Source organism: Muscardinus avellanarius (assembly GCF_963383645.1).
Source record: "Muscardinus avellanarius genome assembly, chromosome: 4".
NCBI lineage: Eukaryota > Metazoa > Chordata > Mammalia > Rodentia > Gliridae > Muscardinus > Muscardinus avellanarius.
In genome coordinates this window covers 7,596,222-7,619,976 of record NC_137789.1, presented here as the reverse complement: position 1 = coordinate 7,619,976, position 23,755 = coordinate 7,596,222, and the positions used below count along the sequence as shown (strand labels likewise).

At 46.7% G+C, this 23,755-nt stretch overlaps 1 protein-coding gene across 2 annotated transcripts in view; it reads left to right on the top strand.

Moving 5' to 3' along the window:
* Window positions 1-9,763: 9,763 nt before the first annotated feature.
* KHDRBS3 (KH RNA binding domain containing, signal transduction associated 3) overlaps window positions 9,764-23,755 on the top strand; it is a gene marked incomplete at both ends in the record, with an annotated part of 181,516 nt that continues 167,524 nt past the window's right edge. For both annotated transcript variants that reach the window (XM_080695126.1, XM_080695125.1), the window contains one exon: window positions 9,764-9,851. In XM_080695126.1, the coding sequence (XP_080551252.1) occupies window positions 9,764-9,851 (88 nt within the window). The remainder of the gene's footprint in view (window positions 9,852-23,755) is intronic.

Below are 23,755 nucleotides of genomic sequence, written 5' to 3'. Positions count from 1 at the left end.
GTCAGCTCAGCTCCCCTGACCCCCAGCTTCTTTTGGGCTCAGCTGATGAGAGGCACCTGGTGGGAGGTAAGATCGGAGTGTTTAGACCCCTGGGTCCTTCTTGCACACACCCCTGTTTGGCGGCGCTGTGCTCCCATGTGCAGCCGGAGCTCCTGTTGGAGCCGTCTCCTACCTCGGCAGTTCTCCCAGGTGCTGAGACCTATTTGTGCTCTTGCCTCTCCAGATGTGTGATGATGAGGGTTTCCACTATTGGCCCACATCCTGAAATCTTCTGTCAGTTTCCTTTAACCCCTCTGTATTGGTTAACTTTGTGTCACCATGACCAAAAGACCTGATAAGAACTACTTGGAAGAGGAAAGGCTTAGACTCTTGCTTTAAGAGGTTTCAGTCCATGCTTGGTGAGTTCTGAGGCAGAAACATCGCAGCAGAAAGCTGCTCAGCTCTTGGTGGCCAGAAAGCAGAGAAGGAGAAGAGATCAGTGACAGATGTAGTCCCCAAGGGCACGCCCCTAATGACCTACTTCCGTCCCACCTATACACAGCTACCACCCAGTAAATCGACTCAAGTTATGAATCCCTCAACACACAAGTTCATGGAAGGAGTTAGAGCCCTCTTGATGGAATTATTCCACCTCTGAACATTGCTGCATGGCCAACACCATGAGCTTTTCTGGGGAACCTTCCAGATCTAAACCATGGCACTTATCCTTTTTTGTGTGTGTATGGTACTGGGGGTGGAACTCAGGGGCTTTTCTATCTCCGGGCTATACTCCCAGACCTATTTTATGTTTTATTTGGAAACAGGGTCTCACTGAGTTGCTGAGAGCCTCACTAAGTAGCTGAGGCTGGCTTCGAACCTGTGTGATCCTCCTGTCTCAGCCTCCCAAGCGCAGGGATTACAAGTGTGCACCACCACGCCCAGGTCCTACTCTCTTTTTATAAATGTTTTCTTTTATGAAACTCGATAGTGATTCCTTTGGAGGACACCATTTGTTTCCTTCTCCCAGGATTCTGACCAATCTATTAATTGATATCATTGACCAAAGTAAACACAACTCCCACTGGCATAATTACTCAGTCTAATAATTTATTGAGCACTGTCTATGTGTTAAGGGCTGAGCTGAGCATCGTGCACCCATTTGTCCATCTCATCTACACATTTGATGTATCAAGGGCTCATATCGTTGACCTCATTGTGAGGCTCAGGTTGTAAGTAACTCTAAAAACAAATAGGGCCATACCTTGGTGATACTGGGTTTGCTCTCCTACCTGGTGATGAACAGGGGCATTGTAAGGAGAATAAAGCGTAGGAAGACAGGATCCCAAGAAAGTCTCCAAGTTGCAGCTGGACCCACAGAAAAGTCTTTGGTGCCCGTAAAAAAGAAAAGCCCTCCACAGGGAACACGTGCTTGCCTTCCAGTTACTCTCCCAGTTGCTGGACGCAAATTCCCATCCAATGCTAACTTGAGCCATGGCTTCTATGTGATTCCCATGAAGAAACTGTTTTGCCAGACTCCATCATCTTCCGGTATCCACAGCTCATGCAGGAAGGCAGTCCAGTCTCCCTGCCTTCCTATCTCCATCTGTCCTGACTCCATGGCCGCACTCAACCAGATCCTAAGATGTGGAGCCATAAGGGGAGTTTTGTTTCTTTAGCAAAGAAAATTAAAAAAATAAGAATAACATAAAGACACAGCCCTATCATTTTTTAAAGATTGCAAGTACCCCTGGGAGATCATCTACAAGTTTGTGGTGGTAGTTTAGTGGTAGTAGTGATAGCAGTGGTAGGAGTAATGCCAATTGCAGATGCCACCTCTGAAAGAGGTTGCCAGTTTCTTGTTAAACAGCCACCGTCCCCTGATCCTTACTGGAGAAGTCAATTTCGTTGGAGGCAGCAATGTGGCCAGTTAAAACAGTACATTTGCCAGTTCTGCCTCATGCAAGGATGCCCATGTGCGCTATACATGGTTAATGATGGTTGAGTGCCGCCTTTTGATGGGGTTTCCAAGAAAGCATCTTATCAGCTGAGCAGAGCCAACAGGTACTGACCATTCCCCTTTAGCTATTCCTTCTTCCCATCTTTCCTGTCAGAAGGGAAGTCATGATGCCCGGGGTGGAAGGAGGGAACCCATTTTTCTTTTTCAAGGTTCATCAAGCAGAAAGATTGAAGGAACCTGTCCATGAACAATATCTTGTAGCCACTGCACCAGTCCTGGATATTTGCACCTGGAGTTTCTATGACGTAAGACAACTGCGCATTTATTTGGTTATAGATTTCACATCCCCTTTCCATTTCACATCCCCAAATCTCTTCTTACTCAATCTCTTCTTACTCTGTGCTGCCCAACACAATAGCCACTGGCCACCTGTGGCCAATGAGTACTTTACCTGGGGCTCACTTAGTGGAAAAGTAGTTTTAATCTTATTTAATTTTAATTAATTGAATTTAAATTTTAAAATAGAAGCAGTATTTTTTTATTAAACACCATTTTATAATTTTGGTAGGATGGCATACATACATGAAAACTTTGTATCGGGTTGAGATGTGCCATAGGTACAAAATACTAGATTCCAAAGACTTCTTATAATTTTTATTTCTTTTGTGGTACTGGGGTGGAACCCAGGGGATTTTCTACCTCTGGGATATACTCCCAGACCTATTTTATATTTTATTCGGAAGCAGGGTCTCACTCAGTTGCTGAGAGCCTCACTAAGTAGCTGAGGCTGGCTTTGAACCTGTGCGATCCTCCTGTCTCAGCCTCCTAAGCACTGGGATTACAAGCGTGCACCACCACGCCCAGGTGATTTTTATTTTTTAAATGTAAAATATTAGCCAGGTATAATATCATATGCCTATAATCTCAGTACTTGGGAGGCTGAAGATCATAAGTTTGAGGCCAGCCTGGGCAAATTAATAATACCTTGTTTTGCAATAAAAATTAAAAGGGGATAAAGGTATGGCCCTTGGGTCCAATCCCTAGTACCACATAAAAATGCAAAGTCTTGTTAATATTTTAAAATTATTGATTATGTGTTGTAATAATATTCCGGATATTTTGTAGTTGGTATATAACCTTATGAAAATTAACTTTCATCTGTGTCTTTTCACACTGTTCAGTGGTTTCTAGGAGATTTAAAATCCCCTAGGTGGCTCACCCTGTCTTTCTGAGGGACAGTGCGGTTCTATTGATCTCCGCCTGTTCTGGGCTCACCTAGAGCCAGGCTGTGCACTGCACTCACATTTAGCTCATGGAAAGCTTCACCTGTGTTTGGGGAGGGACACTGCTTCATTGTACACGTGGAGGTCTGGAGAGACTACCTTGCCCAGGCACCCAGCTGAGTAGCGGTGGCCCATAGCTTCAGAACTTCTCAGCCGGCAGCCTCAGGTGCTGCATGCTCCAGGGTAACTTACCATGTGGAACTGTGCACAGGCCACTGCAGTTTGCACATCAAAGTCGCTGGTGCTTTGCAGACCAATTTCCAATGAGAATGGCTAAGAAGACCGAGAAAGATTGCATCTAAGGGTACAATTTGCTAAAGAAAGCTGGGATGTTCACGCATGCTAGCTGCCATCTGGAGCAGGATAAAGTCTATCAAAGTTACCAAATTTTTAGTCTTCCTTACACACGATCTATAAGAAAGGGGTTTGGGCGTGTTATATATCACCCTGGTATGAATCCTGGCAGAGTAGGGATGATGGCTGAGGTTACCGAGAGGACTGGAGCCATGGTACAAATAACTCAAAGAATGAAATTTACGGAGACACATGGGGAGACCATGGATGACCGCTGACCAGGGCCCATGTCTGTTTTGAAAGGTTTTCTTCTGTGAGCAACGGTTTCACTTGAGCACAAGATTTCTACTTTATGTCTTGTTTCTCCATAGCCATTTTGGTTAAGCTCAACTCTTTGTGTTTTAACTAAAAAAGAACACTAGCACAAGCTGGCGTTTTAATATGAGACCTGGATGTGTTCACTTTCGCAGTGGATTTTAAAAACTTCATCACCCCCTTGGTAGCTGTTCAGATACTGGGGGTAACTTGATACTGGCAGAAATGTATTTTTCGGATCATTTTGCCAAACTCAGATATGTGTAGTTTTGCTGTAAAAAAAAAAAATCTACTAATGTGGATGAAATTGTTCTGTGTGTGCCTCTATGAATTCTGACATGAAATAGTAGGTCAGGAGATGGACATAGATATTTTTACTACTGCGGCAATAATGTTTTACATTTCAACAGAGCTTTTCACATCACAGAATCTTACAATGCACCAGAGGTGGTGATAACTCGATGCATTGTTGAAATACAGCGAGCACTTCAGCGGTCCAGCATTGCAGATCACCTTTCAGACTAGGAAGAGAAGAATATAGAGGGCAGCTGCTACATCAAGGAAAATAATAAAACACACTTCTATGATGGTTCTATCTGAGAGCTCAGAGCAATTTTCAGGGTTTTTCTCTGCAAACCTTTATTGTTCTCATCAGATCTCAGTAAAATAGGAAGAGAACAACTGTTATTAGCTACTTTTACAGGCTCACAAATACAGAGAAAGACTTGGGATGTGGGAAGATCACGGAGTCATCCATGTGGGGTCAAAGACAGGCCCTGCCTGCCTCTTACCTAGCTCGCCCTTACCCATCTGACTCCTAGACGGTGGCCGGCTGACTCTGGACATGTCGATTCTTGGGGGTTTTCCATCACTATTTTTGTGTGTTTATCTTTGAAATGGAGAAAGGCTTAAAATTGTAAAACATTCCTGCTTTGAGCCTTTTTATTCCCTTGGTCTCTCTTCTATTTTATACATCTTTTTCTTTCGTTATTCTTTTCCCCCTCTCTGTCAAAATTTTCTTCTCTTTTTTCTCTGCCGTCTTTCATTTCCAGTTGCTTTGACTTAAGATCATATTTTTCTGGGGCGGTGTCCTCCTTCCTGGGGTGGTGTTGAGTCCCACTAGGGTGAAAATCTGCTTCACCCAACACAAACTTTCGAGGGTGTGAGCTTCCAAAATTGGCCACTAGGGGGAGTGTGCGGAATAGCTGTGGTTCCTTAGCTGCTGAACAGATCACTGAACTAGGATGGCGCCTGCTCTGTTCAAAGATTCTGCAAGAGGAAAGAGGAACTGAACTTTCCATCGTCAAGTAGTGAGAGGAGGGTATGGACCCGCAGGGGGGCACATGGACACAGAAGCAGAAGGCTACGTGTCTCCAGGAATGTGAGTGACTGGGCTGGAAGACCTGATCAAATAGGTTGAATTGACCAGGTGTGTGTGTGTGTGTGTGTGTGTGTACGCAATGTGTCCAGGTTTCCACTTACCAAATATAGTCCACATAAACTTTCTGAGCAATATTTTCTTCATCTGTAAAAATTAGTGCTTGCCAACAACTTGATGTCTGAGTTTCTTTCCAGAGACATTTCTATAAAACATCGAACATAGGAGTTTTTTTTTTTTAAGATTGTTGAGTAAAATTTTAAAAAAGGCAAGGCATCCCTCATTTGTGGATGGCTTTGAACTCTGAGAGGGCCCCAACTTTGAGGAGTTTCTCTGTATCTTCCATGACTGTGTTGAGTCTGTTTAGCAACAGTCGCAAGTTTCAAAAGTGCATTTTCTGTTGTAACTGACTAGAGTCAGGGAGCAATGTGAGCATTCTTGGTGTCTTTTACCTTGAAGCCAGTCATCTAGGTGTTGCAGGGTAAGGCTATGCCATCTTTTGGTGCCCATCTTACATGACAAACTCACTTGTCTCAGGGAGCAGGTAGTGCTAAAAGCACTTAGGGGAATGTGTTTCAGGAGAATATCAAGTGTTGCTGTGAACTGACCACTGGGACCAGGTACCCAGTGGCTCTGAGGACAAGTGAGGAAGGGCAGGGTCTGCAGATGACCAGGACCCACAGTGTTGAGTGTCATCAGGAAGTACTCACCATTTTTCTGGAGCTGAGAGGGAGGCCATGGAAAATATTTCAAATATACTTAGTGCCTAAGACAAGGTCAATGCTTCCATTTAAACCTTGTGATCCTGCAGGGTAGGCTATGTTCCTCACCCTGTGCTCAGAGATGCCAAGGGCTGATGGGAGGTTGCGCGGCGAGTAAGCAAGGAAGCCAGGGGGCTAAACGAGGTCTGCTGGGCCCTCAATGCAGTCAGCTTTGGACTTCATTGCCTCTTAAACAAAAGGGACCAGGAGCTTGTATGTGAGAAGCAATTGTGTACAATCAGGACCACTACCTCAAACACAAGCCCTCCATTTTGTGTGTCCCCCGACCACACAGTGTTGCTGGCCCGTGTCTGACTCACTGCGCTTGGTGTCAGGGAGAGGCCAGGGAAGAGACTGCCTTTCTTTCCCCATGACTGGGGAGATGGAGGCAGTTGGAGATGGAGGAGGCTGGGGATCTGGTGGACAGAGCCCCGGTGGTGACTGTCTGGGGCTGTGGGGACTTGCTGTAGTTCCTGAGACAGCCCTGTGGGTGGTGAATGGGGATGGAGTGGAGTGTGGAAAGTGCCCTCTCCATCCCTGGGGCTGAGAGGCGTTGCCAACCTGGGTCTGTAGGAAACCAGAGTCCCTTATTGCAGCTCGTGGCCTCCAGGCCCGGGCGGACCAAGTACACCGTAGCTTGGTGCCTTTGAGGACCCCTGGCTTCAGAGAAGTCTGTTCGTGCATGCTTGTCCTTGGTATCCAGTGTAGACTTGACACAGTATGAGCCCAATAAGCACCCATGCAATCTGGAAACCAAAGGGCTGTATTTCAAGACAACCCCCCCCCAAAAAAAAAAAATAGACTTCTCATGCTCACAAAGACCTCAGGGTTGGGGCCTGCAGGAGGGCCATCTTGCGCCCAGCAGTGTGCAGCAAGGCATGAAGGGACTCTGCAGCCAAGGCTCGGCCAGGTTGGTGGGTGGGGACAATTTCCTGTGCATCTCACAGAGACATCCATCTCCTCCTTCCCTGGAGGACCTGGTGTAGGCACTCACAGTGCTGGCACCTGCCCTCTTGGAAGACTCTGCGAGAAGGAGTGTCTACAGCAAGAGATTCAGTGCCTTTGGTGTCATCCTCCCGGCGTGCAGCCCTCCTTCCCAGCTGCTGGCGGGATGCCGCTGCCAACTGCTCAGAGAGGGGCGGAAGGAGAGCCAGTCTCAGGGGTCTCAGGTGGCTACCTGGGAAGGCAGAACCAGGAAGGGGGGGGGGTAAAGTGGGTCTGGGATCTTTCAGTGACAGCTGTGGGACATTAAGCAAAGTATTCAACTGCTCTGAGCCCTGGCTCCTTATTGGTTAATGATGATAAATAGAATCATTGCTGCAGGGTGTAGAGGGAACTGTACGTAAAGTCAGTAGCCTGGTATCTGGCACTTAGTAAATGCTTAATAAAAGCGGTGATTATTCAAGGTTTGGACTGTCAGTGGGGCAGAAGGTCTAATTGGAAGGTGCAGAGGGAGAAGAGCTGTTAGGAAGGAGTCTGGGACCAAGTGTTCAAGGGGGGGGCAGCTGAGCATCTGGTCCTCATTCCCCTCTCCTGGAGCTCATCCCAGGCACTCTCTGGCCCCCTGTGCCCCTCCCAAGCAGCTATCAGGGAGTCACAGTAGAATGAGGGTCCCATGAGCAGAGATATGAGTTTGGGGGTATGTATTTCCATTCAGTTGTAAAAGGAGAAAACTTTTTCCTCATGAATCTTCCTTCCAGCTGCCCTCAGGACTGCTGGCATAATTCAGGTACTGGAGGTGTGGACGTGGAGCTCAGACATCAAGCTAATTAACCAAGCTGGAGTATGGGCTAGGCTGAAGCCATCCAGCCTGGGCAGCCAGGCTGCGACCAGAGCCCAGGATCAGACACAGGTTTGCCTGTCCAGGGTCCTTCCTTTGTCCCTGGGGTCCTGTGCCAGGCCCAGCAGCGAAGCGACCAAAGGACACAGGATGGAAAGCTCAGTGCCTGTGGGCACTGCTGTTGAAGAGAAGGCAAGTTTCCACGCAGCAGGCAAAACCTCAAAGAACAGCATTCGTCACGTATTAGATGCTGTTTAGGTTCTTTCTTTCCTTTTTTGCGATACTGGGGATGGAACCCAGGGGCATCGTACCTCTGAGCTACACCCCCAGCCCTACTTTTTAGTCTTTATATTTTTAAAACAGGGTCTCACTGAGTTGCAAAGGGCCTCCCTAAGTAGTGAGGTTGCCCAAGAACCAGGATTCTCGGGTCTTCGCCTCCCAAATGCTGGGATTACAAGTGTGCACCACCAGGCCCGGCTTGTTTAGAATCTTTCATGATGAATCCTCATGACCTTTTTATGAGACAGGTTCTTTGTCATTTCTCCTTGACAGATGAGGAAACAGAGGCACAGGTGACATGCCGTGCTCGAGGGTCACAGTCAGTGAGACACAGAGCCTGTGTCTGACTATCTGACCTTCTCTCTTTTTGGAACTTTAGACTCAAGGGAGACATGAGGAGAAATCTTACCAGGCCTCTGAGTGGTACCTCTTCTGGGGCCAGGTCTGAGCTGAGCCGGGGATGGGTGCTGAAGAGAGCCCGCAGTGGGATGGGGGAGCTGGGCATTGGAGCAGCTGGGAGCTCTTTAGAGACCCAGGGCACAGACGGAGGTTGCCTGGGGGAGTGTGTGGCCCCAGCCACAGAGAGGGGCAGCATTCCACCTTCAACAGACCTTCCTCCACCGCACCAATGTCTGTCTCAAGCACCAGGCATTGGGGGCCTTCCCCTTAAAAGAAGACTCAGCTCCGTCCCTGAGATGCTTAAGGTCCACTGAAAGCAGAGCGTTGCAGCTGTCTGTGAATGACCTCTGGCCTGGGCTGGAGGGACACAGAAGTGACCAGCTTTGCTGGGGGCAGTCCTGGAATGCCGTCCAGGGAAGATTACCCCCAGGACCAGACTGGACGTGGGGGTTTAAAGGCAAAGTCAGGACAAGAACCCTAACCCCTGGCTAGTCCTTGGCCAGCTGTGGGCTATTTACTCCACACTCCTCTGCAAGTCTCAGCAATTGTGCAAAGAGCCCGGGGAGTGTTTGCAGGGGGTTGGTTGGGTGGGCAGAGGGGGACAGAGGACTTCGCCCACGTGCAGGGCGCCGCTCACCCCTCCAAGTGCGCGCACAGCCGGGGGCCGGCCATAGAGAATGACAACCGGGAGCAAGTGGACGGCAAAGACGCGCTGAAGGGCGAGCGCGTTTATGTAACCGACCTCGCACCGCGGGTCCCGGGAGGCTGGCGCTCGGCGAGCCCGAGCCCGGAGGACGGACGGGGCTGCGCGGCTTCCGCGCAGATACCAGGGGACGGCGAGGCGACCCGACTTGGGGAAGTCCAAAGGGCTGGGCGCCGGGTAGCCTTCCCCGCAGCCGGGCTGGGCGGAACCCGGGGTCCCCGGGCGGCTCGGGCCGGGACCCTCTCCCCGGGGTCGCTCGCTGGGTGACCTTGGGCTCGCCGCCCGACCTCCCGGGGGGCTCGGCTGCCCAGCCTGGGCGGCGGGCGGGGCCGCGCCGGCGGGAGGCCTCGGTGCGCGCCCGGGGGTGCGGGCGGCGCGGGCCGGCGGGGCGGGGGCGGCGGGCGCCAGTGCGCAGGCGCGGCGGGCGGGGCGGGCGCGGCCGGGGGCGCGGGCCGGGGCTGGCTGCGCGGCTGGCGGCGGCGGGCTCAGCCGGCGCGGGGTCCCCGAGCGCGCCGATCGCCCCGGAGGCGCGGCCGCCCGCCTGGGCTCCCGGGGACCGCGCTGCGCGGCCCTGCCCGCCCCGCGCCCCGCCCGGCTCGGCCGCCGAGGGCGCACCCGGGCCGGGGCCGGCGAGCATGGAGGAGAAGTACCTGCCCGAGCTGATGGCGGAGAAGGACTCCCTGGACCCCTCGTTCACGCACGCGCTGCGCCTGGTGAGCCAAGGTGAGCGCGGGGCCGGAGGCCGGGCGCCCGGCGGGGGCTGGGGGCCGGAGCCGCCGGGGCAAAGTTCTGGGGGGGCCCGCGGTGGGTGAGCCCCTCGGGGAGGGTCGGGAGCCGGTGCGGGGCTGCGCGGACCCGCGGGGGGACGGGCTGCCGAAGATGCGGGCGCGGGAGGGGATCGCGGGCACGAGAGGTGAAGGGAACAGGTGCTCGGGCTGTTGGCGAAGTTTGGGGACCCGGGGAGGCGCCGGGGCCGACCCCCGCGCTCGAGGCAGCGCCGCGGACCCCCGGGCCGGGTCCCGGGGCGCGCTGCCCGGAGGCCCCGGGGAGGGCTGGGGCGCCCCTCGGGGGCGGCCGGCACGGGGTCCGCGCCCGGGCGGAGGCGTCCTCACCGCCCGAGCCACTCGCACACTCCGCCCATCGGCTCGGGAGGCGCGGAGCCCGGGACGCGGTGCGGTGCCTGGAGGCACGCCTACCCGGGACGGGGCCCCTCCGCTCGCCGCCCCTCGGGCTTCGGGAATAAGCAGCCGGCATGGACGGTAATCAGCCTGCCTTCCCGGAGCAGACCGCTACTCCTGGGTCTGGCATCCGTGTTTCAGGTGGGCTGGGGGCTCTGGGTCTGTTTCCCCCCCCCCCACCCTTGGGAAAGGATGGAGACCTTCTCTGGTCCTATCTGTTACCCTCTGCACGAGTCGCTCTGTGCGGTGACAGCTGTGGTTCCCTAGTTAAATCCGGTCTGCTGCTCCCAATGTTGGCCCTGGCGCTTTTATTGTTGGAAGTGAAAGATGAGGCAGACATATTCCATTTGTATATAGATAGTATGTTTTCAAACTACGGCCTCTGGTATTCGCCTAGCCAGTCCATTTCTTCGAAGTAGGGTGTGTGTTGGGCACTGATGGCGGTGGTGGAGAAACTCTTCCCGTCTCCTAGCATGTCAGCGTATTTGAATTGTTGAACAGAAGTGGGTGCACGGGGCTTCCCTATTTTTATTTTAATTGCATGCTTATTTTCTTTACTAGAATGAGCTTGTGAGAAAAGTCCTAACTTACATTCCTAGATGAGAGGAAATGGATGTAAGTTGTATTCCACGCCCTTCAGAGCAGTCCTCCAGTTAGGTCTGTACGCTCTGGCTCTTTGTGACTTACATATATCTTTTGTCGCCTGCTCGGCTGTCATCTCTAGGAAAGACATTTCTTTGTACATTGTGTGAGATCCCTGGCATTAGAGATATTCTGGATTGTGGAAGCAAGTGTCTTTTTTCTAATGAAGAAGCCGAATCAAAGTTACTGTGCATGCAGTTAGAAGGATAACTTGAAAGTGTAATGAATTATCTTATTTTAGAAGTGAGGATTATTTTCTGTGCGGTGCTACCATAATATTGTGTGGCCGGTACATTCACATTTTTTGTTTGTTTGTTTGTTTCAGTGTTTTCACTAGTGTAAATGGCTCCTGGTTACTAGAAACAGGTTCCCGGGCAACACTACCATTTAGTGTTTTTTGGGATGTTAAACTTGACTGATTGTCTTACTTTTCATCAATGTTTCATACTCTCGAGAAGCACATTTCTCCCAGGTGAAGAAAGAGGTGCTACCCAGATGTTGCTCTGTTACCGCTGATTTAGATGGCTTCAAACTAAAATATTCTCCCTAAAATCATAGGCTGACATCCTGAATGCAAAGCTCTGTCGCTTAAAATATTAATTATGCTCTGTTACATAACTCCAAAATTACAAGTGCCTTTCTAAAACATAGCATCTAAAGTCAGACCTTGAATGCTTGTTCAGAAAGTTTGATTTTAAATCTGATAGCCTATTGGCTACACAAAGACGTTTTTATTTTCATTTAGCTATGTTTTTGACTGTTTGCCTTTAAGGAAAGTAATTTTAAGGGGTCATTCTGAATCTGGACTCTGGCATCAGGGTGGCTGGCACTAAGAGATGATTGGTCAGCATCGCAAACATTTATTTTATTGTGATGTGATGGGACCTGTAATGGATATATTTTACAGTTCATGCCTCCAAACGCTAAGAGTACCTTTTGTTTGCATGATATCTGAAAATTTTCCAAGGCAATCAAGGCACATGCGATGTAGTTCCATCTCATACTTGCATCCCTGTTAGGCAAGATATTGGTGTCTTTTTTAGGGAGGGAGCTGAGGATTGTAGCTAGATGTAAAAATTTGAGTCCAGATCTTCATTCTCTAAGGTACCTGTTCTTTCTGCTTGTACCTTTCCCAAAAGATGGGATAGAGCACTTCTCACATGTTAATTAAAACCCCTGCAGAAACCAGTATAATTAAAGTGATTGTTCCTGGTTGACTAAGATGTAAAGGAAATAATACGTGTCGTTTAGGAATCCTTATCTTGGCTCTTTTAAGAAAAGTTTCTTTCTGTACTTGTCGTTTTTGCAAAAGCAAACGTTCACGGTAGACTTATCCTACAGGATTTTAATGCTCAGGCCAAGAGGCACTTTTGAATTAAAGCCTGCCTGTGGGCCAGTATTTCAATTTAGTAATCAACACATTATGATAATGAAACAGTTTATAAATGAGATGCAGGTTTTTTTTGGAATTCAGTGTTCATACATGTTTGCTAAGTTCTTAGTTGAATTATACAATTAGTATAATCTTTAAGATTCGGAGCTGCAGTGATATCAGGAGAAATACTTAACCAGTACAGAGTGATTTTTAAATTTTTTCCTGGTTTGTGTTTCCTGATAGGCATTAGTTACTGATTTTATTTTTATTTGCCCGGGATAGCTGGTACTCTTCCCACTTCTCAACATACTGGATCTGTTTCTCTAACAAAAACACAGGTAATGTTTACTTGATGATAAGAGAGAATCAAAGAAAATAGGCTGTGTTATTCTCCTTTCCCCACCCCTGTTAAAGTGCCTGGGCGTGAACTGACTTTGTGTTTCTTGCTAAGGAGGTTAATTGGACACGAAAGAAATGTTTTATGTTTTATATCATATTTGCCAATAAGGGTTGTGCTGACTCTCACTAAGAAATAGCTTCAGAAATGTCTGACGTATTATAATTTAATCCAACTCTTCAATATTGGTTTGGATGGTTTTCAATCCAAGCCAAATAACCATTAAATAAGATTACGTAACGCTGTGTCTTTAATTATCTGATAATATATGGATTGGTGGCTGGTTGTCTGCCGAGTTACATTTAGTTGCTGCTGGTTACAGGAGGAAGTGGAGCGGAGAACTCAGGATTAAGGTGGTGTATCTGTGTCCCGATGGTAGTTTTTCATAGGTGTTCCAAAAATCAGCGTTTTTCATATCAATTTCTCCAATGTTAGGATTCTCGGCATTACTCAGGATATATGTGATGGCTACATGTGTGTGAAGGGATGATTAGTACCCTGTGTGGATTTCACTGTAATGCATACAATCCAGTTGGCTTAATGTTTTATTTTTTTGAAGGGGGGGTTCCTTTTGGAAACTGTATTTGAAAGTGGTCAGACTTGTAAAGCGAGGCAGGAATAAGGACTGCAATTGTCCTTAGGGGTGGCGCCTCCATGCTGCAGCATGGGTACCTGTTTCATCCAGAGGAGGGTGCTGCTAGTTTTACTCATGTTTCTTCTGGTTATCAGTTTATTCATTTACTTTTTGGTTGGGTTTTATAAGAAAATGGGTGTGATGACTATTTTAGGTAAACCACTTCTGACTTTGAGGTACTGTATGATGATTTGAAGTGACCCACTGACTGTGTTTGGACCTTTGGGCATTAATCGCCCATGGATTGAACAGCCAGCTCGCCAGGCTTTTGTGCTGGTCCTGGAGGTAGAGAGGAAAATCTCCTGCGGTCCTCTGTGATAGAGAATAAGTTCAGGTTTATAGATGCCGTCTTTCCGCGGGAACACCACGTATTTCTTCACTTGCCCTTCTGAAATATTTGGTGACCATATGGTTTAGATTTAACTAAGGCAGCCTAGAACAGTTTTTGAGGCACTTGTGTGTCCTGGGTCCTGTTTGTAATTATACTACTAGTAACAGCCCAGGGACACAGAGGTTATGAGCCAGTTTTTCAGTTGTAGATACCAGGAGCTTGACCTTTAAAGTGGCTTGCCCAAGGCACCTTACATACATAAAGTCAAGCTGGGCGTGGTGGCACATGCCTGTAGTCCAGTACTTGGGAGACTGAGACAGGAGGGTTTCCAAGTTCGAGGCCAGCCTCAGCAACTTAGCGATGTTCTCAGCAACCTAGTGAGACCCCATTTCCAAATAAAAATGAAAGAGGGCTGGGGTGTAGTTCAGAGATAAAATACCTTTGGGTTCAATTCACATCACCAAAAAAAAAAAAAAAAATCCAAAAAATTAAAATGAAGGTTCAAGCTCTGTGGTCCCTTTCCTTCTGATGCTCAGAGGTCTATTTTGGGTCACACTGTGTTGGTGCAGTTAGTTAAACCCAGAAGGAGAACAGAAACACTGGCCTCACGTGCACTCTTTTCTTGTCCCGTTATCCCTGTTGGGTAGAAAGACTTATCGAGTCCAATTTTCTAGCCCACTCTTCCATTCCCTCTCCGCAGTGGGCTCCATGGCCAGATTTGTGGTTCTCCTGGTGCCCAGCACTTCACTGTTCTCTGGTTTAGCTCCCTGTTTGCATCTCTTTGTCTTCCTGGGAGAGTGGGAGTCTTTTGGGAGGAGGAGCCTGGGCTTGCATCTCCTGTGTCCTGGGCACCTCACATTATTCTTGGGAAATAGCCCTTGCAAACTGAACTTTGCTCTTCCTTTCAGTGTTGTTTTAATTTTCATAAAGGTAAAAGAACTAGAAAGTGTTTGGAACTGGGCGGTCAGTAAAGAACTTTGCTCTTCACCCTTGAGAGCACCTGGCCAGGGTGTGGGCTGAAATGTCTAATAGCTCTGCACATATCCGTGAAGGCAGGGTCCACGAGCAGTGTGCTGTTCACACAAGCAGGAGAGCATGCCTGTACTCTGTAAATATGCAGACCAGTAGGGGTCTTTCTCTACATGATTATTTATGTTTATTCTTTCTTGAGGAACTTCAGTGTTCTCTGATAGTTCCTCCCTAAACCCATGAACTATTTTTTAAAATTAGAGTAAAACCAGAATTTTGGAAGTCTCTGTCCTATACCCAATAAACCCTCTTATCAGCGGAAGGAATTAACCTGCAGTCTTTGATGCCAAGCAGAAACCCAAGGCCAGAGCAATAGACATAATTGCCAAATGAATGCCAACAGCAACTTTGATATCAAAAGACCCCTTTGCCTCGTCACAAATCCCCCTGAGGGAACATAGAGTGGCTTACAATTTTTTAACCAAAACAGCAAAATTCAAAATTCGGGTGTTCTCCAGCACTGGGAATAATGATTATAATAAGAGTTACCACACTGAGGGCCTCTTGTGTGCCAGGCGCTTCCTGTGCATTACCTGATCCACACAAGATCTTGCAAGGTAGGTGGTTTTATTCCTGGCGGCCTGCTTTGTTTTGTTCAAATGAGGCATCTAAGGCTCAAAAATGTAAAGTAACTTGTTTAGCCAAGGTGCACAGCTGGGAGGTAGTCAGGCTGAAATTCTAAATCAAGTCCACCGAGTTTTGATAGGATACTTTAAGAAAAAGAGATAAAAGGACAGTACTGAACATTGTTATTTGTTTTTAAATGAAAGTTTCATTGTGGTAGAAGGCCCTTAGAGGAATTTCCATTGGTGGTGATGAATTTTAAAAGAGATTTCTGAAAATGTGTTTTAACAAAAAGGCCAGCTCATGGTTTTCCTGGGCTCTCCAGCAGTGTTTTTCAGTCCTCAGAAGCTGTGCAAGGTAAGGGTTTTTAATTATGAATATATTTTAATGGTCAAGGAGAAACTAGGAAGATATCCTATATAGAAAGTTAGTGACATTCTTTTTAAGGGTTTGTCTGTTTTGAAGGAATTCTTGGAGGCACAGAGCTCCCTGTGTTTTAATAATTTGCTCATCACAGAATCAGTTGGTTGAGAGTATATGAGAGATTCATAGCCATTTTGTGGTATATTTAGACATTCTCCATCCTCTAAAAATAGACTCAAAAAGAATAAAAAGATTGTCAACATGCTAGTGAATATTCCTAAAAATAACAGTTTTGGCTCTCTGGAACAAGGGTTAGGTTTAAATATATGTGCCTTGTAATTGCTAATAATAGTAGCTACTACCATTTATCAAGAGCCTTTTATAGTTTATATGCTCAGTGTATATTATTTAATTTTCCAACACTTTTAAGAGAGTAAATAATTTATTGTATAGATGAGAGTACTGAGGTCAGAGAGACTGCATACTTTGCCCAAGCTCAGATCCTTCTCTGTGTAGTTCCAGAGACTAATCAATATAACCTGTGTGCACCAGGTAGGGGTGGGAGCTTTTCTGGTTTGCAAGTTTAGCTTTTGCGTGACATCTGGATCATATAGCTTTTTGAATTAACTGCCTGGTACTGGACGGGTGATCTGAGGGGAGCGCAGGCTGCATGTACAGAGGGGCCGGCGGGCCTGGCAGGTGGTGTAGAGATGTGCTGGCCAGTGCCAGCATGGGGGCATCTGTGGATGGCATTTACCTGGGAGCAGCCTGACCCAACTAGGGGCAAATTGTGTTGGAAGAGCCATGTGATTATGGGAGGTGACAATTTTTTTTTTGGGGGGGGGGGTTGGGATGGGCTTTCTACCTCTGAGCTACACCCTCTGCCCTATTTTTTATGTTTTATTTTGAAACAAGGTCTCACTAAGTTGCAGAGGGCCTCACTAAGTAGCTGAGGCTGTCCAGGAACCCTGATCCTCAGGTCTCAGTCTTCCGAAGGTGACAACTCTTTAGTATGTGCAGGAAACCTACTTTCCTAGAGCCTCAGTTTCCCCCTTTGTAAAATTGAGGGCCTCATACCCTGTAAGTTTGTTTTTCTAGACATATGTATATCTAACACATAGTAGATACTTAGCAAACATTACCTGCTATTTTTACAAAATGGCTAGAGTTGGATATATGACTACTGGCTTTGGGTTTTTTTTTTTTTTAGTACTGGGGATGGAACCCAGGGGCATTTGACCTCCTAGTTACACCCCCAGCCCTATTTTTTATTCTTTATTTTGAAACCGGGTCTCACTGAGTTGCAGAGGGCCTCACTAAGTAGCTGAGGCTGGCCGTGAACCCAGATCCTCCTGTCTCAGCCTCCGGAATGCTGGGATTACAGGCATGAGCCACCACGCCAGGCTTAGCTTCACTTTTTAAACATGAAACATATAATAAGAGTACATAATTTGTCTAGTTAGATTTCTTAAGGTGATTTTATGATAGTAGTTTTCCAATCCTGGAAATACTGAAAGTGAAACTCATTCTTTGGGAAGCTTCCTTCAGTAATATCAACATTTCAGCATCTGTGATTATTTTTTATTATGCGAGCCAACACATGGCCCCTGCAGTGTAACGGAGAAAGTGAAGTTTCACAGGGTTTCATGACTGCGTGCCTGCACCCTGAGACCTCCACAAGCACACCGGGAAAGCCTTCAATGCCGTACTTTTTCACTCTTCATAGTCAGCCTCTGCTGCTATTTGAAGGCTTTTAAAGGTATTCTTGGCATAGTATTGGTGTTAAGGACGTGGGAGCAGCCATGTGGATTCTCTCTGGTGTAAACCTCACACTCTGGGTCACTGTCGGCTGGAGCGCCCATTGAGAAACTAAGGAGCGCAGAAGGGGTGTTTTTCAGTCTCCTCTCTCAGGTTCCCCTCTGCCTCAATACCTATTTACACCACTGTGCTCTGCCTTGCGGCCACTAGATGGCGCCCCACGCAGCTGCACACCCTCTTGTAGCTAGTGGCTCCGGAACTGAGCTGAGTTTTGATCAACTGAACTTAGTTTCGGTCAGTAAGTTCGCATTGCTTTTTATTTTCATGCATTGGTATTAGTTTTTTATGTTTGAGACTTTATTAGCAGTATTTTCAGAAATCCATGGCTTGTTTTTGTTTTGTAACCACAGCGTTTGAGTTCCTAAGGTGTGCTGTGTATTGCTGCTAATCTTTCTTTCCCCAAATTTCTTCCTTTAATCCTGGTGACTACCATGTGCAGTTTTGTTCTTTTCAGTCTACACACAGAGAAGCGGTGGATAAAGGCTATGTAACTTGTTCAAGGTCATGCAGTTTACTTATAGGGATCACTGCGACTTAAAACAGTCTGAATGTGTGCCAGTTTTACGGTCTACATAAAAATAAAAAAGGAAAAAAAAATTAAAAAAGATTTTGTAAAAGCACTGAACTAAAACTTTTTTCTTCAGAGAAGATGTTAGAGAAGTTGGGCTTGTGGCCACTGGCCTGTGTGGTGTGAGTTTTGGAGGGGAAATCACAGCCCTCACAGTTAATATGCCTTGGGGTGCAAATGTCAAAAATCTTTGATTTGTGGAAGAAAGCAAACCATCGTAATAAAGGATTAGTGAGCCGAGTGGAAAGTCCTGCTTCCCATCTCTCTACTGACTTACGTGCTGGGCTAAGGGGCTCACCAGTATCAGGCACAAAACCTGGAGGAATTTTGGTTTAGAGCCATGATTCTGTTTTAGTAAGTTTTATCTGGGCTGAATTGTAACATGATACTGAAATCAGATTTTGACTTTGATTAAAAAAAAACATAGTTTTAGGTCATACTAGAGCTTATATCTCAGCTTTGGCGCTTTGTGAGGCGGCCTTGACTACATTAACCCGTCTCATTTTTATGCCTGCAAAGAAGTGATTTTAGAAGCACCAACAAGAAAGCCCCCTTTGGGACTCTTGTGGGACCTTAAATGAGACGTGTGTGTAGAGTTGTTTAGTGCTGTGCCTGGCAGAGGAAATAATTTCTGCCATTGTTGTTATCATTCTCATTATATTTTACCAAAAACTCATGATCCCATGAGGAGCTGAACATGTCCAACCGTGTGTCAGGTCCTGTAGTAGAAGAGAAGCCGGGCGTGGTGGTGCACGCTTGTAATCCCAACATTTGGAAGGCTGAGACAGGAGGATCTGGGTTTGCAGACAGCTTCAGCTACTCAGTGAGGGCCTTTTCAACTCAGTGAGACCCTGTTTAAAAATAAAGAATAAAAAATAGGGCTAGGGGTGTCACTCAGAGGTAGAACGCCCCTGGATTCCATCCCTAGTACCACAAACAAGGAAAAAAGAATGCGCAAAGGTCCGGGGGCTCAGAGAGCCGCGTCCAGCTTCTCTGGGGAGTAGGATGCTTTTCTCATTCAATGAGGTATTTAACAGGAAGTGGACACTACCGCAAGCCAGGGAGGCAGTGGGAGCACGGATGTATCGCTTCTCTCGTTCCTCCCGATTTCTCCATTTTGTTTCCGTATCTTCATATTCCTGCTTGTGGCCTGTTGTAGCTTTTTATTTATCTGCCTTCCTTCCTCCATTCCTTCCTTCCTTCTTTCCTTTCTTCCTTCCTTCTTTTCTTCTCCTACTTTTAAGATCCTTATTTTTTAGCATTAAACTTTTTATCTGGAGATAATTTTAACTTTCACAGAGGAGTTAGAAGCACAGTGTCAAGAAGCCCTGTTACTCCTCTGCCTGGGTTCACGGGCTAACATCTTGTTATATGTGTGTGTTTTCATGACTCCTAGAGTACGGCACACATATTATGTGTTTTTTCCTATTAGATACTTAAATACCTTGGTGTGTATTTCCTAAGAAATAAGAGCCTTCTTCCCTATAACCACAGTACGATGATCAAAATCGTTTCGCAGTGACAAACCACTATTATCTAACTTAACAGATAAACAAGCTAATTTTGCCAGTTGTTCCATTTTTGCATTTTATTGGCTTTGTTTCAAGATCACATGATGCATGTAGTTCCCGGACTCATTTTTTTTTTTTTTTAAGAACTCCTCTGTCTTCCTTTGCCTTTCATAAAAGGCATTTTTAGAAAAAATGCGGGATAGTTTTTTTTTTCCTGTAGAATGTTTCTCAATTTTGGTTGCCTGATGTACCCTTAAAATTTGATTCATGTTATGCGCTCTTTGGGCAGAAGTATCACAGAGGAGATGATGGTGTGTCCTTCCCAGTGTCTCAAACAGGGCACAGACAGTGTCACTTTGTACAGTTATTGGTGATAAGTTTGATAACTTGGTAAAGGTACCACTGAGTTATCTTTCATAATTAGTACTTTTGAGGGTAGATACTTTTAGGCTCTGTAAATATTCTTTCCCTCATGAAATTATCCCTCACAAATTTTAGCATCCATTAATATTTCTTATCTGAACCATTACTATTACTGTGATGGTTATAAAATGGTAATTTTCTAACTCATTCATTGCAGCTATGGTTATTGGTTGGCATTCTACTGAAAAGGAGTCTCTCCTCCCTCTGCTCTTTGCTGTTCCTCCCTCCCCCCTCCTGTCTATCAATAATCAGTTTGTCTGATCTGTCTTATAAATCCATGGATTCTTCCCTAATTCAATAGATGATAATCTCATACTATTACTATATAGATTGACGCCCTAATGGCCTAGATTTGGCGACTGGGAGCCCTTAGCCCTGGCTCCTGGGTCCTTGCGACAGGATTATTCCACACATTTGAGTGCAGTGAACCCTCTGTATCCCTGGGTCCCACATTGGTAGGTTGACACAACCAGAATCCAGAATATTGGGGAAAAATTGGGCTTATTGAACATATACAGTTTTTCTTGCTATCCAAACAATACAATATAAAAACTGTTTGTGTAAGACTTACATCGTTTGAAATATACGAAATATTTAAGTGTTGTGGAGATGGTTTCAAGGATACAGGAGGTCTTATGGGTTATTTGTAAACACACCACGGTCTTGTCTAAAGGGACCTGAGTATCTGTAGAACTTGGTATTTTGGCAGGCCAGGAAACTCCCCCAGTGATACCAGAGAGGACTGTGTTTTTCCATTTTCTTCTGCTGTTCAGTAGCATCTTGTCCTCGCCCTCACATCGCCCATCCTTCGGGGCACCTGCTTTCCCTAATTGAATGCTGCTCTTGAGCAGATCTGGGCTGCACACTGCTCTGCTTCTCGGCCCCTTCCCCAGGCCCTGGAGGTCTGCCTGTGTCGGGGCCTCCATCGTCCGTACACGCAGGACTGAGCAGGCCAGCAAGCTTGTTCTGCAAAGGCCAAAGAATACATATAGTTGTTTTTTTTTGTTTTTTTTTTTTTTAGATATATTCTACTCAGCCTCTTCTGGTATAACAGAAAAGCAGCTGTAAACAGTATGTAATTGCATGAGTGTGTTTTTGTCCTGATAAAACTATAAAAAGAAGCGTCACGCTGGATTTGACTATGGACTGACTCTGTGTACCCCACCTGACTCTCAATTTAGAAACCAAGGACTAGGCTTATTTGCCAAATTTGGTAATGCCATCCACCATGGGGGCATAATAAAAAGCACCATGATGGTAATTCTGAACAGCTTCTGGCATTCTTTAAATATCTTTTGGACATCAACTTTGTGTGACTTGTCGGTTTTCTAAAGTTCTTATTTGCAAGATGAGAGACTTTTAAAGCCATGACATGCATGGTATGCAAAGTAATAATGAGAAGAATAACAAGAGGGGGGGGAGGGAGAGGGAGCGAGCGCGCGTGCGCACGAAACTTTACAAGTCCAGGAGCGTGCTCTTGTCATGATAACATGGTTCCCTTGTTCCTCAGGAAGGTCCCTCTAAAGCAGAGTGCAGGCCTGGCGCCTGCCCTTGCTGTGATCTGTATCACTCGCTTTCCCAGGTCTCAGCAGAAAGGCAAGATCCAGCCTCACTCTTAAGTTGGGCGAAACGTATAAAAATTCCACACCTTTTATCGTCACTAAGAAATGTGTTTCTTCACAATTTTTTTCCTGTGGAATAGAAAAGGACGTCTTTACATCAGTAACAAGTAGATTTTATCAGGAAATGATCCCATGCTCAGAGAAACGTATGTCATTAGGAAAGCACAGGTGTTGGTGGGCCACTGCCTGCCGCGGATGCCGTGTTGGATTTTGCAAAAGACACCCCCGGCATAGCACGAGTTGTAGACCCTCGGGCTTGAGGGTCTCTGATGACTCTGAAGCAAAGCAGGCTTTTAACTGTTTTTAACATTTTTTTTTTAAATTCAGAATTCTTGAAAGTCAGTTTTAAAATTGTTGCTGAGGAGGTTTTTGTGTATCAGCAGGCCATCTTGTGTTAGAAGCAGCAGGAGGCTTCCCCAGTGCTCCTAGAATCCAGAGAAGTGGTCTTAAAATTCCTTCTGCATTGTAGAGCATTTCATGGTTTGGGGGGATATGGAGCAGGCCTCCTTCCTCCACTTGGGTTTTTATCTTCCAGGTCTTGAGGTGGCTTATCAGATTTTGACCTGTTAATAAGATGTGTGTGTGTGTGTGTGTGTGTGTGTGTGTGTGTGTGTGTGTGCGCGCGCGTGCACGCACGCACACTTATATGAGAAGTACTAAGGTGCTTAGTCCTCAAGACCCGTCTCCTTCTATTTTTCTTTTAGTCTCAGAGAAAGGAGTTTCTCCCCTTTTTGACATAATGCCCACCAATTAGTATACCACTGATCCAGAACAAAAAGGGAATCATCAGTGTCTGTGTTTATATAGTCGTCAGTAACTTAGAGGAACAAGGGACAAGAAGAAGAAAGTTCTGTAATTCTGCAGCAGTGGCTTAGCTGCATTCTGGGTGTAGCTTCCTTTTCTGCCCTCACCTGGGGTCCCGCCCACTGGGCGGTGGGTCCCCCCTGGTGACATGTTCCTCTGGCTTCAGTTTCTTCACGGCTCCTGGGCTCAGGGGGAATCTGTGTCAAGGGTCTGGCATAATGCCTGGTACTCAGGAGTTGGGCATCCCCCTTCCCCAGCTCAGGAGGTGCAGGTGACAGGTCCTGTTGTATTCCTTGGGGGGCCCAGCACAGAGCGGGGTGCACAGTTGATGCCCAGTAGGTATTTCCATGAAGTATTTATTTAGAAGAGTGTGTGTTCTTGGCTCACCTGTTTTTGGTAGAGCACCATATTTCTTCCAGTAAAGAGCTCATGGTATAAAATGGTTCTGTAGGTTTGGAGAGTGAGCATTAAGGCAAAGAGACACTTAACCTACCATTAAGACTCCAGATGCTTAGACTCTTTTAAGAAATCACTGTTTACACTTCTGGGGGAAACCTTTTGGAGAAAACTGGTAGGGTGTGTATTTCTCCACAGCCTTCCCCGTAGACGAGAGGAGTGTTCAGTTCTTGTCCTGTAAGGATCACATGCTTAGGCTGGGCTAAGTGCTGGAACACAGAGTGGGTAATACTTTATCCCTGCTTAAAGCCTTTTTAGCTCCGTGGGGAAGCAGCCAAATTAAAAGACATTTATATTGGAGGGCGGTAAGTGCTGTAATCAAGACAAGCGCAGGGTGCGGTGGCACTGCCTGGGAGAGGTACAGTTGCCCATTGGGGGAGGAAAGCAGGAGTCAGGAGTAGCAGCAGAAGCATCCTGGGTACCACCGTGGGATGCAGGAGGACCAAGCAGGGCACTTTCTTGGAGCATCTCTGGGACTGCAGGGCTCTCTGTCTGCTATTTGCTGTGTGTGCCACAGGGCTGAGCTCCTGTTCCCCGTCTCTCTCTGTATTTCCCACATGGCTGTAGGCTTCTTCTTTGTCTCTGCCTCGCCTCTGTCTCACTAGATTGTAATGCTTTGTTGGGCGTTGTTTCTCCCAGGGGAACCTGAGAACCTTACAGAAGGGAAGTCCGATTCATTGCCTCTGATTTACTCTCCAGCGCTTAGCACTCTGAGCTCAGCCTGGGAGACTACGGGCATCCATAAATGTTCATGAAGTGAGTGGCCAGCCGGTCTTAGTTTCTTTATTTGGATTATTGGATTAGGATAATTAAATCATTCTCTCAGGATGCTTTGGTGTAGGGAGATTTAAAAATGAGTGTTTTCAGTCTACTTGAGTTTTTATTTACAGGTTTTGAGGAGAGATCTGCCAT